The sequence below is a fragment of the Megalopta genalis genome, chromosome 9, assembly GCF_051020955.1.
Source record: "Megalopta genalis isolate 19385.01 chromosome 9, iyMegGena1_principal, whole genome shotgun sequence".
In the NCBI taxonomy this organism is placed as follows: Eukaryota; Metazoa; Arthropoda; class Insecta; order Hymenoptera; family Halictidae; genus Megalopta; species Megalopta genalis.
This window is the reverse complement of record NC_135021.1, coordinates 11,285,839-11,302,053: the sequence shown is the minus strand read 5'-3', so window position 1 is coordinate 11,302,053 and position 16,215 is coordinate 11,285,839. Positions and strand designations below refer to the sequence as shown.

The following is a 16,215-nucleotide window of genomic DNA, read 5'->3' as shown; positions in this document are numbered from 1 at the left end:
AGTAATATGCGAGGGGGATTAATAATAATTCGACCACGAATTGTTATATGCGCGACAAACATTTTCAGAAAGTATCGCAAACGGATATTAAATAGAAATCCATTTCTTCTTTTACCAATTTTATCTTCTTCTTTTTTGTAACTCTTTCGTTTCGACTTTTCACAATTTCATTTCGAGAATATACACTTTCTACCGTATCTTGAATTGCTTTAATTGGTTGTATGGTTTTTTCAATTCTCGATGATTAGCGTGAAAGCTGCTCAAAGATGATTCTTATCTATGGTAAGAGAAGCAGGTGAAAGCCTAAATGAAAAAATTTAGGTTGCGTTTGGAAGATGAAGAGTGGTTCTCTAAACGATGCTTTATAGCCATAACGAAGTTTCACTGAGAAAATAAGCAATAGGACTTGCAAGTCGATCGAACAAAAATAAGAGTTGAGAACGCGATAGATGGTTGAGATTTTTATTTATTATTTTGCTGTATTTTTGTTTTTTCATGCTCTTCGTATTAACTCACTGAACCCGGTGCGGACGGGATTTTATACGCGGCCACACGGTTCAGGGGTTCTTATATCTAAGTGAAAAAAAATAGAGGCGTGACTAATTAATAACAGGGAGAGTTCGTTAGACTGTACCGCTTGTACTATCGGTACAGTTCTATTTATTATACCCGAGCTTTCTGAATATGTTTCTATACATCGACAGAGCCGTATCTACGGTAAAAATTGCAGAGCGGGTAAATGTGTTACGAGTATTATTGTGAATGTTCACGGAGCCTATCTCCTGCTGTCTGCATTAATTCACGCGCCGCAGTATGCACTTCTGGGTAAAATAGCGCGAACAGTGCATGGACCTGCGAGGAACTGTACACCATCGCTATTCTAGGAGCTGGCAAAGGTGGAAACTATAAAAATTACAAGACGATGTATATTAAAATTACATAATACATATGTAAAGATATTTATTAAATGCAGTGGCTGAAAAAGGTGTTGGCACGTTTTTTTTTTAAAACGGTATAACTTTTTTAAAACTGTACTAGATGACTTCAATTTTTCGAAGATGTTAGGGGGGACTAGTTCGCTATATAATGACTTATTTTAGTCGATGTAATTTTATCGAAAACGGTTGGTGTTGTTAGACAGCAAATATAGTAGTTTTCCACGACTTCCGACCAAAAACTGTGAGAAATCTAGAGGTCACTATGCGTCAATTGAATTCAATGAAATTTTCAATATACATATAAATTAACGAGATCTAGAAAAAGCCTTTTTTAAATTTTCGTTATAGGCTTAGATAAAACAAAAAAGTTGAAAAAACGAGTTTTTTCAATAAAAAAGAATTATTCTGTTTTAAAAGATGTGCCTATATCTTTTTTATCCACTGTACTTTTGTACGCAAAAAGTATGTTTACGCATTGTACAATATCAGCTTCTTAAAAATCTAACAAATTTTTACGGGACTGACTACCGCATCCTACATTCGGTACAATTTCATCTTGCTCCCTTTGCGCGGTGTCCCCCATTTCTGATGGAAGATGCAGCACCTAGAGAACGGAATAATTATGCAATTTATTCTGTTACAGGTAGAATTTGTATGAGAATTTAGTTACCTCGATGACGAATGATTTACGGCGCAATCTGAACACTAGATCTCGCGCTTCTGGATTGTGACTGGCTATTGTGTTTAACGCGGGTAACTTCCTAAGGTGTAATAAACCATGAAAGTCTTTGAACAGAGGACTATTTTCCGCCTTCGAACCCATAAACGATTCTAATCGAATGGCAACGTCTGACAAATGTTCGACTTGCTGTACGACGGCGCTCTAGAAAATTACGATGGTACATAATCTAACATTTGAAAAATTGTATTGGAACCATGTCAGGTAAAACTTACTGAATTATCTAAGCAATCTACAGGCACTGTTACGACGCCAACCGCATAAGAATACCTTAAAAGTACTCTAAAAAGATACAAAAATTTTAACAAGTCCTGATTTGATTTCTCTTCTGTATCACTGAACCATAATCTGGATCCCAGTGAATGAATTGCAATTCTTAGGATCTGCCTTTTCGCGGGCGTCTCCGAAATCGAGTATTGTCCTTCGCTTATGGTTTTTTGAATGCATTGCAATACTTTTGAGTAGGATGAGTTCTCAAATGTGCTATCTTTTGTGGGGCAACTATCATCGTTCCATTGAGTTATATCTGCTTTTTCGATTGTTTCTCTCTCCATTTTCTTGGTAAGGTCGTAAAAGTGACCAAAACTCTGTCCTTCGCCCGGAGAGGAATCGACTGCTTTCATGTTCTGGTATCTCCAAGCAATCTTCATTTGTTCATCTAAATGATGCATTTGGCTGTTTGACTTGGTGTCGGTTATAACAGCTGGCATCTCTGTTACAAAGCGAGCTGTTTTTGCATCTTTGGAGGCTATTAGCACCGGCTGTTCAGTGACCACACCTTCAGCCGCAAAATACTTTGTCATGACTTTAGCATAAGTACCAAACCGGTCCTCCTCTGAAAATAAAATTTATTTTATACACGATAGGATTTTCATACTGTACAGTAGTGTCAGTAAGAACTCTAAATGATTAACTACATACCAATAACGAGCAGTGAACCAATAGGTAATCCACCTCCTATTATATGATCCAGAGAAGGAATTCCAGTCGATATAAGAAGCTGTGAATTTTTGATCGAAGGTTTTGTTCCTGGTATGAAAGGAAACCTACTATTCTTTGCTGCACTTAAATCCATCTTATCTACTTATCCTTCAATAAATAATACAGCTATATAAACATTTTGTTTTAGGAGCATCATTTGTTACATACTTAGAAGAAAAAAAAGTGTTCAATTTACTTACGATACGTATGAAAATTATTTTTATATAAAACAGTAGCGGAAGGTCAATAATATTTACACTCAACGAATCTACTGTAAAAAATTACGATTATTTACATTAAAGCTTCTTTCACGTGTCACTACAATCGCTATTTACGATTGTAGGTTATGTTTGCAACAATCTTACGATATATTGGTTTAATTTATTGTATTATAATAAATCGTACGAGCAGCATATAAATTAAAATTCTCTAAATCCTAGAACGAACGACTATATTATTTTAAATAAATATAATTCCATAACATAATGCAGGATTTATCGACGGCATTTCCACTTTTAGTTGCAGCGCGTCCAACGTAGGTGGCGACAATAGCATGATAATGCAATTGGCAGATGACGCTTTTTATAGTCTGTAAGGCTTCTGCGAGAATGCACTATCCGTATCGTTGCATGCGGTTACAATTTATCTAATAGACGTTTCCTATGCACATATATCTGACTTCCAGAGTGCATTAACTCTTTCCAAACTTTAGAGACGAAAGCAGTAATTACTTTAACAAAATCTAAAAAATCTACCATACTTCCCTGTTGTATAGAAATAAAATTTGACTCGCCACTTCTCTGAATACAAAAGCATTAAAGTCGACGTAGATTCAAATGCAGATATCTTTCTTCTATTAACAAACTGTTAAGAACAAAAAAGTTTCGATCATTACGAAAGAAATAACACGGCAATCGATTATTAACACAAGAACTAAATCATAAATCCAAACCTTGAACGCTGTTATCGATGTAAACAATATTTACATTATCTTTCGAACAGCTTAACATCGGCTGCTGCGATTAGAGGAAAAGAGTCACGTGCGCCAGCGGCATCAACGATTAACCAAAAGTAACGATTCCACCGAGTGCTGTAAGCGTACAATAGAAAATATGCAGTCCGAGAGAAAAGTCAATCGAAGTGGCATTACGCAATGTAAAAAAATTCCGATAAACGATTTACTGTTCGTTCGCTGCAGGCATAGTTAATTCCAAGAGGCTTGAAATATTAATTTCGAAAACTGCTCGACGTCAGACTACGGAAACGCGTCCTTCTGCTAGAGATCACGGCGAGTCGAGGGCGGGTGCGGAGGCAAGGGGAAGGAGAATGAAATACGTGAGTTCGAGGGAGAAAAGGTGGAGACGTAGGGGGGGCAAGCGGGGAGGGGAGCCGCGTGAGTAACCCGTCTCGTGCATGTTAGATTCGAAGCTCCGTAGCACGGGCAGTTGTGCAAAGCCGGAGAGTGCGGAGGTATCCGGCGAAACACAGTGGAACCCCTCCCTGTTACTACACCATCTTTCTCCCCTTCTGGCATATTCCGCTCCGACCGTCTTCCTTCAGCTTCCCCCTTCGGTTACCCCCACCGCGAAACCTCCGGCGTTCCCCTCTCTCTGTTCAGCACACCCGTGCCGTTTATCGACCGTCTCGCTTCCGCTCTCGGTCTTTTCCTTTCTTTCCACGGGAGCACGCTGCCCTCGCTCAACTACCTGTTGTGACGTCCAACGCGCACTCGACGACGCACTCGGACAATCGAAAAGATTCAGCGCGCGATCCGCTGCCGTTTCGCTGTGTATACCGTCTACACGGTGCCCCATGCTTCCCTTCACGGTCGTACGCCGTGGCGCGGCGCGGCGCGGCGTGCCACAAGAAAGTCTTCCCGTTGTCGAAGCGTGTGCCCGATCCATGAGCCAGGCCCGATATTAAACTGCGAAAGGCTTGTCGAGCACTCCCACCGTCCCAGCGTCCCTCTCACTCATGCAATAACACCGACGACCGAGAAATAGTCAGAGAGATAGAGAGGGGGGAGGGGCAGAGACAGAGCGCTTTAATGCAGAAGTTTTAGTTGCACTTTAGCAACCAAAGAGGGCATTCAACAGAGATTTCAGATCTTACTAGGACAATATTGACCCCGCGATGTGCGAGATGGTCCGTGACGCGGCGATAACAGTATCGATAGATCGCGATGCTGTTTTGCAAGGATGTCATGGCTAGGTTTGCCCTTGAAATTATTTGTCGTTGGGAAAACATTCGGAAATCTGTTTTTGTTGTTTCACTTTCGTTCAGGTAGGGGGATCGAGGTACAAATTCGAGGTTTGGGATTCGTTGTTTATTCAAGCCCCCTTTGAAAAGGTTCGTCTCGAGTACGTAACGGATTTTCGGCGAGGCTTTCGCGTAAGTATAGGCCAAATATTTCCGACATGTTCGTTTCAATGATCACCGTTCTGAACGGCTTAATTAATTAATATAGTTAGCAAGTTTAAAAATGTGGGGTAGTAGACAAACAGATATAATATGATGATCAGAATACAACGAGGAATACAAGTACACAGCGTCCTAATACTAAATCTACAGATCATTTGAATAATATTACGCTATATTTATTTATTAGAACGATAAGACGGAATTAATTTAGACATTTCTCTATTTTTGTTACATACGAGCTTGAATTATGGAATTTATTCAGTCCCTCTACCGACAATGACAATTCTAACGATGTGAACAAACAAGTTAATATCAGCAATTTAAGATAACAATTCCTTTAACAGTAGGACTACCGGGCCCAAAACGCGACCAATGTATATTGTTTTACAACAATAACAAGATCTGATTTACTCAAACTTCGGACGGCTTCTGCTATGATACGAGCCGTTTATTTTGAAAGCGGCATAAGTCACTTTACCGTAATGAAAAGTGGTGAATTTTTAATGTTTATACGAAATTATTTATACTGAGAAAAATATCAGTATCCTGAGATAACAAATACAAGTAAATCTTCTCGAAAGTTAGCATCCATATTTTTAAACGTGTTAAAATTAAAATATATCGACTTAAAAACAAAGTGACTTATGCCACTTTCAAAATAAACGGCTCGATATATGCTCGAGTAAAGAAGTTTGTCTAAACATTCCTCATGGAAACATTTTTATGATGTTAGAAACTGTAAAAGAAAAAAAACCTCAACGATTATTCCCGAAGAAAATTATTAGTTTCTTTCCGGTATGCAACAATTACAAAGAATTCAATCACGCCTTTTCCTTAAGGCATCAATTAACCATGCCTATCGGCACGTTCGCGCGAGTGGACGATAAAAGAGGCAACGACTGTCGGGCCAGCCTGACGCAACCAGGATTCAAAGATGGCGCCAACAGGGCTCCGGTTCCGGCGATCGCCGCGAGAGGTCGGGCCGGCTCGGCCGCGTCCCGTATACACGGAGTTTCCAGGCCCTGAACTTAGTCGCGCGCGGTGAACGTTCCGTTGTACCGTCGAATCTTCGCGCGCGTCCCGTCGTAAGTGACAGTTCGAAAATCCGTTTCGCCGTGAGGACAGAAGGGAAACGCGATCGCTTCCGTCGGGCGGCGCGTCGTCTAGATCGTGAACGGGGGCGGCGGCGCGCGCGCACGCACGCCTCGCGGTTCGTCAGCGTATCGCGCGGTATAAACGCGAGACCGCGAAACAACACCGTGGTAATCTCGTGCGAGGCGCGTTCTCGCGTGCAGGCTGAGAGAACTGGTCGGCGACTGGTCGCGTTCGAGCGACACGGACTTCACGGTGTACACCGTTCAGTCACGTGGCATCCATCGGGAAATTAAAACGGCTCGCGAACATAGTGGAACAGAGTGAAAGAAGAAGTGCGGTATCTATCGGCCGATACACGTCGCGATGTCAACAACCGGACAGCGGGACGCGAGAGAGCGCGAGGAAAGAGGATCGTTGTCTGTCGCCTATAAACACGACACTGGTGCGTGCCGGGCCGAGTAATGTAAGAAACATAGCCGTCGGACTTTGTTTACAATCGGTTCCGTAGCTTATCGCCGAAATTCATCGCTGATCGTTCACGTGGATCGGCGGGATCGCGCCGTGCGTCGCGCTCCGTGTACGCGACCGGCTCCGTGAACTGAACGCTGCCGAGCCGTTAGAAGAGATTGTGTGAATCGTGTGGTTCGTGCGTAACAGGGAAGCGGAGAGAGTACGGGGAGAGTAAGTGAGTGAGATAGCGAAAGCGAGAGCTAGAGAAAGAGAGAAAGAGAGAGAGAGGAGTGGAGCGGTAAACGACATATTCCAAATGCGTCTTGACCGGAAGTTGAGGATCGTCGCATTGGCAGGGTGGCAGAGGATGCTCGGCTCGAGGGCAGCGGCGGGAGACGAGGTCGCAGCAGTAGCAGTAGCGCGCGTCAGGCGCTTCGGTAGCAGAGGTTCTCACTGAGCTGGCTTACCCTGCGGTGGATTTAGGGGGCTGTATGGAGGCCGGGGGGCTCCTGCCCCGCCAGCCCCCGCAAGGCCCCCCCGGCAACGCGCCTGGCCCGATCTCGGTCTGCGTGGGCCAGGCACCACCGAACAACGGCAACAACAACACCAACAACGTGGTGGTGAGCAACGTGATCGGCCAATCGGCCGGCATCCACGATCTGAACGCGGCCGGACAGTTGAACGTGACCGGTCAACAGCTGCAGCTGCAGCAACAAATGGGTCAAGCACCTGGTATGGGTGAGGTGCTCACCCCCAAGAGACAAGCTGTCGTCGATCGTCTCCGACGGCGGATCGAGAATTATCGCAGAAGGCAGACCGACTGCATACCCAGATTCGATCAGAGTTTCAACGGGCTCTGCGAACAGAACATACAAGATACGTTGGTGCTCAAGCAACGATTCCTCGAGAGCAAGGCGAAACGACAGGCCAAGAAGACGGATAAGAAGCAGAGCGACCCGGTCGGACTATCCAGCATTCACGTGGTGAGTCATTTCACTATACTCGCGCTGTGTTGCTGCTGCTCCGGCGCACGGAGCTAGCTCTCTTTCGTACGATTACTGCTCGTACAGTTCGCATGCACGTTTCTCGTTCCTTCGTTTGTTCGTTCGTTCGTTCGTTCGTTCGTTCGCGCCGATCCTGGCGTAGGTGCTGCCGCGCAACGGTCGTCAACCTTCTCGCTAAACTTTCCTTGTCCTCTCTCTACTTTCCTTTGCATACTATCAGGTCGCCGCTTAACTTCGCCCTGTTTATCCGACGCTAACAGTTCAGCTGCCGGAAGACTATTCATAGGATTTCATCAATGATCGTCGCATCAAAAGCAGATTGGGGAAATTAGCATTTAGAATTAAATTCTGGTATCTGTGGCTCTACTTTCATGATTGCAACACGATTGTCTGCTTTATTTTGTCCCACCGAATGAAACCAGATTATAACATTGCTAGAAATAATTTATTTGGAACATCTACTGCTTCTCTATTAATTTTTTGCATAACTGTAACAACCGCTCTCGCGGAACAACCGGTCTGACCATTACTTTGAAGATTGTTATTTAGAAGAATATTCTTCAACACAGGGGTGTCAAACTCGCGGCCCGAGATGAACATTTTTGATGTCAAGTGTCAGGACGTAAACAATAATTTAACTTTATATATGTTTTTATTACAATGTACTAGTCAAATTAAAAATATTTGTTTCTATGAACATTGATTTTTTTCTTTATTGCGGCCCACCTAAAGTTAAGCATTGTTCATTTATTATTATGGTCCAAGTTAGCTTTCGAGTTTGACACCCCTGCTTTAACCTAAAGTAATCAATGGCGAACAGCTGAATGTTTGATTAATTAACCGATAAACAGCAACAGCAGTTTCAGCGCGATACAGCAACTTCCTTCGCGATTAGCATTTCGAGGAGAATTATCGAGCTTCCTCCACGTAGGGTAGTCTAATCACAAGCTCTAATAAGATGCCAGCAGCTGAAGCGTGTACTTCTCTGAACATCAAAATCTTTATCTTGGAACTATAAATAGATGCAATGACCATTCGGCTCGGTTTTATGGGATCTTTAACGAAGACTGGGGGAGTCGATAAAGGAATCGTAATGCCGTAAAGATGAATCTGAAATATCAAAGGCTGCATATCGATTAGAATCCCTGAGGGGTATTGTGAAATTCCGTTTAATAGGACAAGGGAAGTTCACGAAGGTCGATTGTGTTGCGATCGGATGAACGAAACCGCGATCTAAGAACGATACGTGCCGTGATCCAGAAACGATACGTACCGTGATCCAGAAACGAAACTGTCGGGGATCACGCGATTGAGAACATCTAACACAAGCCGCAGCGTACACTGCGACTCCGCGAGTAAGCGGGCGCTCGGCAACTTGCCGGGTCAAGACTCCTACTATACACAGGTTTCGAATCGAAGCGCGGGTGTAATGAAATACCACGGTTCTTACACCTATCGCAGCTCCATTTGCAAAGCGTCGCGTCGGGACGCGATATCACCAGCTGATAACGATCACCGAATTTTCCCTATGACGATATCTAGACGCGACTTGGATAGCCTCGTTTGTTTCTCTCGTGAGAATTAGCACTATGGAAGAGACGAGCCAAATTATTTTCCATAGCTAGTCACATTTTAATCTAATTTTACTAAATTCGCTGTTTCATGGAAGAGTTGCTAACTCGTAAAAGATACAGGCACCATTTTAATTCCTGTACCAGGGTTTTGAATATTTCATTTTTCATGGATTATTTATACTTTATACAGCAAATCATAGATCTTTGTTGAAATTTGTTGCTTTGGATGCTAATTTATAGAACAAGAAACAGATTTTATTTTCTGTGCTAGCGTGCATTTTAGTGTCCATAGTTCTATAGATTGTTTTGCACTGGGAATGATTCTTAATAATAACAGTTGTTAATATTGTTAAATAGTAGAGGCGATTGTAAAAATGTATTCCTTAAAATTAATGCGTAGAAATTCATTTTTAACGAAATAATTTTGGTTGGTACCAAACTTTGGTTTCACATTTGCTGACATTTTCTCTCAGATTCGTCGATGATTGATCAGGCATTATGGAGAATTTATTCAATCAATTTTCATCGTGGACATGTTAAAAATCGCGACGAATCCGAATACGCGTTTCATTAAAATATTGACGGAGGCAATACTATTCGGTTCTTTACGCGAGATTGTTACGTCAATCCCAAACATTCGTGGCACAATGCAAACAGACTGTCTTCCGAATAATAAAAGAACGAAGCATAGACTCCTGTCCTCTAACTTGAACTACCACATTCTTACTCTTCGAGGCTATTCAAACGAAAAGAACTGTATACCTGACAACAGGAAGGTACACCTATTTCTGTTACAATGGGGCGTACTCGCAATCACGAAACATTCGTTGAAATTATGCAGGGAGAGGGGTGGGGGGCTGAATACATTTAAACAAGTGAGAAAGGACACGTAAAAATAACACGCTCTTCTCTTCGGAATCTTTTTTTAAGGAATCTTTCTTCGAGCCCGAGGAACGCGTCCAGTGAACGGATCAGTAAGATACGATCCGTGGATAAGTCAGGATTTTTACATATGCCGGCGTTTGCAACGGTATTTACATATGCCGTTGGAAATTCGTGCAATAGAATCAGAATAGATAAAGTTGAAACATTTTTCTTATCAGCAGCTTTTCTGAGATTTCTGCGCCCGAGATTGTGGCCGCGTATCAATGATTTTCTCTATCTTATCGGAATTTTTAATTTCGCAGTTTCTTTTTGCAAGAAACCGGGCGTACATATTCCGCCAGCGTTGGTTCGCGTTCCGTTTATTTGCAACGATGCTTCCCGTTCTGTCGCGCCGAGATAAATAAAATTATGTAGCAATTTGTTACAATGTCAAACTTGGGAAAATTTATAGCCATTTATTATAAATAGCTATAAAAATTGAACGTTGACATTTGTCAACAATTTCGGGAAATTGTAGAGCTCTTTATTTAATCTGAATAATTTAGACAAATTGCAGAACTCTTGATGCAGAAATCTTGATAATTTGGAAAAATTGTAGAATGCTTTATGAAATCTTGGCAATTTGGAAAAATTGTAGACTGCTTTATGAAATCTTGGCAATTTGGAAAAATTGTAGACTGCTTTATGAAATCTTGGCAATTTGGAAAAATTGTAGACTGCTTTATGAAATCTTAATAATTCAGAAAAATTGTAAAACTTTTTATTAAATCTTAATAATTTAGAAAGATTGTAGGACTCTTTAATAAGTCTTAATAATTTTGAAAAATTGTAGTACTGTTTATTGAATCTTAATAATTCAGAAAAATCGTAAAACTTTTTATTAAATCTGAATAATTTAGGAAAATTGTAGAACTCGTTATTAAATCTTAATAATTTGGAAAAATTGTAGAATACTTTATTAGACTCTAACAATTTATGAAAATTGCAGAACTCTATTAAATCGTAACAATTTAGAAAACACATTTTAAAGATTCTATAATTTTAACAATACAGAAAGATAGAAAAAGTTCTTCATAAAATTTCAGAATTTGGAAAAATTGTATAGCAATTTATTAAACGGAACACAGAGTCATTGGTTACACCAATCTACTTAGCTAATAAGTTCTGGAAACGGTATAACGTCGGTAGTAAGTAACGTGTTGCTTTATTTCGAGTCTGCTGGGCTCGTAATTCTTCGTATATTCGCGATTTAAAAAAAACACTATCGAAATCGCGGATGCAATACAGTTTTAGAGCGGAGCTCGTTCGGCGAACGCTCGTAGATCGTCGGTTATTGTGGCAAAATGTATTCGAGTAACCTCGAACACAATGCCACAGACGTCTGTGCCGACAATAGCGCCGAAAAGGACCGGTTTTAAGAATCGCGGTTCATTCTTTCGGATCTAGATCGCGTCTCTTGCATTCGAATTAAAACTGGAGATCTCTCTTTCTCTCTCTCTCTCTCTCTCTCTCTCTCTCTTTCTCTCTCTATCTCTCTTTCTCTCTCTCTTTCTCTCTCTATCTCTCTTTCTTTCTCTCTCTCTCTCTTTCTTCCTTTCTCTCTCTCTCTCTTTCTTCCTTTCTCTCTCTCTCTCTCTTTCTTCCTTTCTCTCTCTCTCTCTCTTTCTTCCTTTCTCTCTCTCTCTTTCTCTCTCTCTCTCTCTCTCTCTCTCTCTCTCTCTCTCTGCAGTAAGAAATTTTTTATCGCGCCCATAGACCGAATTGGAATAGTAGAACGAGATTAGATTAATAGTCGGCTGAAAATAATTGCGAGTTGATTTGAGAAAGAACATTCAAACGGCACGCGAGAGATCTTCGAACGTAGCCTGGACTTGTCTCGGCCGTAGCCTGGCTCGCGAGAGAATCAGATATACGCGATGCAAGCGTATTTTGAATAAATCATTTCCTTGTTCGTTCCGAACAATTTATAATTAGTACTCACGCGACACTCTCTTAACCCCTGATCTTTCGGCTCCGTTCTTCTTGATCGACCGAAGAGGAAGAGAACGGCCATGGTTTGAACGCTTGTACAAATAAGATGCCAGACAAGAGAACGTTGCGAATATACATTTTGACACGAGGATGAAAACAATTCGTAATTAGCATTGTTCGCGAATAAACGATGCCCGGGGACTGTAGGTGTTGCAGGGAAATGCATCCGCTTTTAAGTGAACGCGGTCGCTGAGATCCTTTCGTTTCTTCGAACCTCCGCGCGCTGTCTTTCCAGTTTCATTTTAATTTAAATTCATGCTAATCGTTTACTTTATCTTATACCTGACCGACTGATATGTAATAAATGACCCGATTCATTAAATTAAGGATACAATTTCAGTGGTCTCGAAGCTAAAGGAGCTGATTTAGAATATGATATTTTTTGTAGAAAAGTAATTGTTAATGTTTGATGAGATATGAAATGTAATTCGATGGGGATTCTGATTTGTTTTCCGAGAAAAAGATCGTCCGATTTTTTTACTGACAGAACAGATCCAATTTTTTACCGAGTAAAATTGTTGAGTTTCCTTCTTAGGAAGTTGGGGTTTGAAATTGCCTATTTTTTTATTTTCATGATATGATATAATGAATGAATGCGTACTACAAAGAAAAAGCCGATTTCAGTTGAAACGATCAATTTATTGAATTATAATGAACTATATGCCACCACGAAAGGTCTAGGGTGTCTAGTTTTTTTTTTAAATCGAAGCTTAGTGTTTCCTATTTGTAAATACACAGTCTGTTAACGCAATAATAACGAAGAGATTTTGTTAAAAAGAAAAATTCTGTCCTAGTTAGAAACTGTAATAATTTATTGAATTAAAATGAACATTATTCTAATATGAAAGGAAACCACGTCGTACCATGAAATTTGATTAATTCTAGTTCTGACTACTTTTTGAAATTGAAGCTTAGTGTAAACATAATCCAGTATAACCAGGTCGCCGATTTTTATGTAAAATAAAGATGATTATTTGATCTAGTCATTTTTATTAAAAATCCATAAAATCCGCAGTCTACTAATAACACGACAGAGACAAAAGATTCTGTTTAAAAATAAATAAATATATCTTAGTTGGAAGGTTTAATTTATTGAATTATGATAGACTCTATTTCACCATCAAACGCATATCGACGATTTACAGTAGGTGTAATTAAAAAGAAGAAATTACTGTTTTCCAAGGGTTAATTTCTCGGATAGAAATGATCAATATATTTCAATGAAATGAAATAAATCTATCCTTCATATTTCCTGTTAAAAGGAAATAAATCTATCCTTCATATTTCCTGTGAAAAGGAAATAAATCTATCTCACTTATCAGGTTTAATTCATTGAATTATAATTAAATGCAAATCCACAATCTGCAAGAGGTTTGATTAAAAAGAAGAAAGCGCTGTTTTCCGAGGGTTGATTCCTCGGTTATAAATAGACCGGGGATCTTTCTATGCAAAATAACAACTTTCCAAGACGATTGTAAGAAACAGAACGAAGTAAAACTAAATATTGTCGTAATATCAAAATACTGTCTTATCAAAAAAAAAAAATTCTTCATAATATTATATCTCAACTACTTGTTTTTGCCACAAACGCATCAAATCCGCAGTCTAGTTTTAAATGAACTGTTTATTTTGAAAGTGGCATAAGTCACTTTACCGTAATGAAAAGTGGTGATTTTTTAATGTTTATACGAAATTATTTATACCGAGAAAAATATCTCTCAGTATCCTAAGATAACAAATACACGTAAATCTTCTCGAAAGTTAGCATCCATATTTTTAAACGTGTTAAAACACGCTAATCCTTAAATACGTCGACTTAAAAACAAAGTGACTTATGTCACTTTCAAAATAAACGGCTCAAATGATCAATATTCCCGAGCGAAAGCGAGCGTTCTACAGCGAATTTATCGCAGAAAAGCCTCTCGAATCCCTTTTTGCCATAATTGCGACAGCGTAGAAGCGTTTAGGGGTCGTGTACGATGGAAGATGGAACAGGTGGATGCGCGAAGCGATAGGGGCGGAGGTGGCGTCGCCGAGTCGCAGGCTCTGCCTACGTCGGTTTCACCTGTAGGCGTTCGATTCGAAACGTGTTCCATATTAACCTTGGATTTACGTCAATGCAGGGGCGTTCCGCGGCGGTAACGTGTAACGTCATTGTCGCGAACTTGTACGCGATGCGTTCACGCCGACCTTCTCGGACGCTAGCCGACAACCTTTGCCGCAACGCGGGGTAAGCGCGTAGGCACGTTTTCCCTCCTTTTCATTTTTAGTCCCTGCCCCTGATACACCCACGCGAATCTTTTTTTTCTCTCACCGTTCGAACAGAGCCCCGGGGGTGGCTCGCCTGCGTTGCATGCTGCACGTTCGCATTAACACACTATGCACGGAAAAGGTATTAATATGTCTTTAAAAAATTTAATTTCTTTTTAATTTCGTTATTACAGGCCGATTCACCGAAGCAATATCGCCGTTATCATTAACACGTTCCGTGCCGAGCTTTTTTTACTCGAATCTTCACACTTTGATATTTGACTAAAACTTGATGTATTACGTGCAATTATTAATTCTCGTACACATAACAACGTAACAAAAACTTATCAACGCCCATTCCTGCGGTGGAAATTGATTCTTCGGTTCTAAATTTCTTGTAAACAATTTGTTCAGTTCACTAAGTAAACATGCAAGCGTGTACCATCGATGGTACACGTGGCACGGAACGTGTTAACACTGGCTTTACGGGACTCGTCAAAATGAACGGGCACTAATTTTTCAATTTACGATTATTCATTCGTAATGTTACAATAACGCTCTGTTAAAAATCAGAATAAATGTGTTATTGTTAATTTTACAAGCTAATATAAAAACAGCTGTTTTTTGTTCTGCGTAAATCTAGCGTTAACGATGCTCAGAAATGCTAGAGGAACAAATTGTACGGTTCGGAGGGACACATGTTGCGGTGGAAATAGTTTTTTTTCTTTAAAGACCGTATCTTTCGAGATTTCAAGGTCATTGATGCTTTTTTAAATGAGATTACACATTTCTATTGTTATGTCGTGATCGGTGACGTTAACGGAGATATTTCGTTGTAACAGCTTCAGTGAATCACTCTGCATATTTGAAATAGTCCCTCTGTGAAATCGAAATCGAAATCTTATTGTTGGATTTATCTGGCCGATATACAAAAATTATCTTGCATGCTACTACTTTGTGTTCGGAAGAGAACTTTGTGACACTAGTCTGGGTCTATACCTCAACTATTTATATAAGATAATATCTGTGGACGCATTACGCGGTTCCGCTTTGGACACGTCACTCTGGATCTTCCAGTCGTACAGTAAAGACGTGCCTTATTCGTTCTTTAAAATAGTCATAATTATATCACAGTATTCCACTGCATTTCCATTTAACACTAGATCTACGAGGCACAAAAAACGGCTGTTTTATATTAGTTTGTAAAATCAACAATAAGACATTTATTCTGATCTTTAACAGAGCGTTATTGTAACATTTGCCGTAAGTAACATATAAATTGAATGAATAACTCATAAATGTATCTTCACGATATGGATAATTGGAAATTACAAAATTAGTGACCCGTCATTTTGACGGGTTCCGTAAATCAAGCGTTGATAGCCCAATTTTCAATACTTATTGTCAATTTTGCAAATATTAAGCACTTTCTAAAAATCAAATTCTTTTCAGAATTCACTGATTTTCGCAGATAGGGTGTTAAAACGGACACTGAATTATTTTAACCGCTTAGCCCGATTTTTTCAAGTATCAGCGTCGCGTCGCCGCGGCTTATAAATATTCCATCGATCGCGCCGTGCGTGATTCTTTTCGAGTCGATTGTTCAATTTTCTGGTTCCCTTTTTCTTTACTCTATCTCAACAGCCATCCGGAGATTCGATTATGGCGAAAACGAGATTATTTGCGCGCTGACGCCAAACGGCAGTTTCTCTCTTTTCTATTCGATTGATTGCGATGAATTATAATTAATTGTGATTAATTGTAAATTGGTTTGCGCTATGAACGCGCGAAATCCCGGAGCTAGCGATTACCAATTTAGGGACCCGATTAGGCGGGTTTTATTGCGA

At 40.3% G+C, this 16,215-nt stretch overlaps 2 protein-coding genes across 7 annotated transcripts in view; one reads left to right on the top strand and one right to left on the bottom strand.

The window, feature by feature from the left end:
• Positions 1-619: 619 nt before the first annotated feature.
• Elp4 (Elongator complex protein 4) lies at positions 620-4,631 on the bottom strand. Of its 3 annotated transcripts, XM_076524431.1 has the most exons (8): positions 3,841-4,631; positions 3,611-3,748; positions 2,859-3,522; positions 2,599-2,766; positions 1,893-2,512; positions 1,609-1,821; positions 1,411-1,542; positions 620-903 (listed from the first exon to the last, which is right to left on the bottom strand). In XM_076524431.1, exons 4-7 carry the CDS (start codon positions 2,750-2,752, stop codon positions 1,432-1,434), a joined length of 1,098 nt encoding a protein of 365 aa, XP_076380546.1. In that variant the 5' UTR covers positions 2,753-2,766; positions 2,859-3,522; positions 3,611-3,748; positions 3,841-4,631; the 3' UTR covers positions 620-903; positions 1,411-1,431. The 3 variants fall into 3 exon arrangements, with proteins under 3 accessions (XP_076380546.1, XP_033339952.1, XP_076380545.1); XM_033484061.2 differs by lacking the exon at positions 620-903 and having other exon boundaries at positions 926-1,542; positions 3,841-4,630; XM_076524430.1 differs by lacking the exon at positions 620-903 and having other exon boundaries at positions 926-1,542; positions 3,611-4,630.
• A 1,469-nt stretch (positions 4,632-6,100) lies between these two features.
• The window catches only part of mam (neurogenic protein mastermind), a 522,803-nt gene continuing 512,688 nt past the window's right edge, over positions 6,101-16,215 (top strand). For all 4 annotated transcript variants that reach the window (XM_076524424.1, XM_076524423.1, XM_076524422.1 and 1 more), the window contains exon 1: positions 6,101-7,607. In XM_076524424.1, coding sequence (XP_076380539.1) covers positions 7,116-7,607 — 492 coding nt within the window. In that variant the 5' untranslated portion in view covers positions 6,101-7,115. The remainder of the gene's footprint in view (positions 7,608-16,215) is intronic.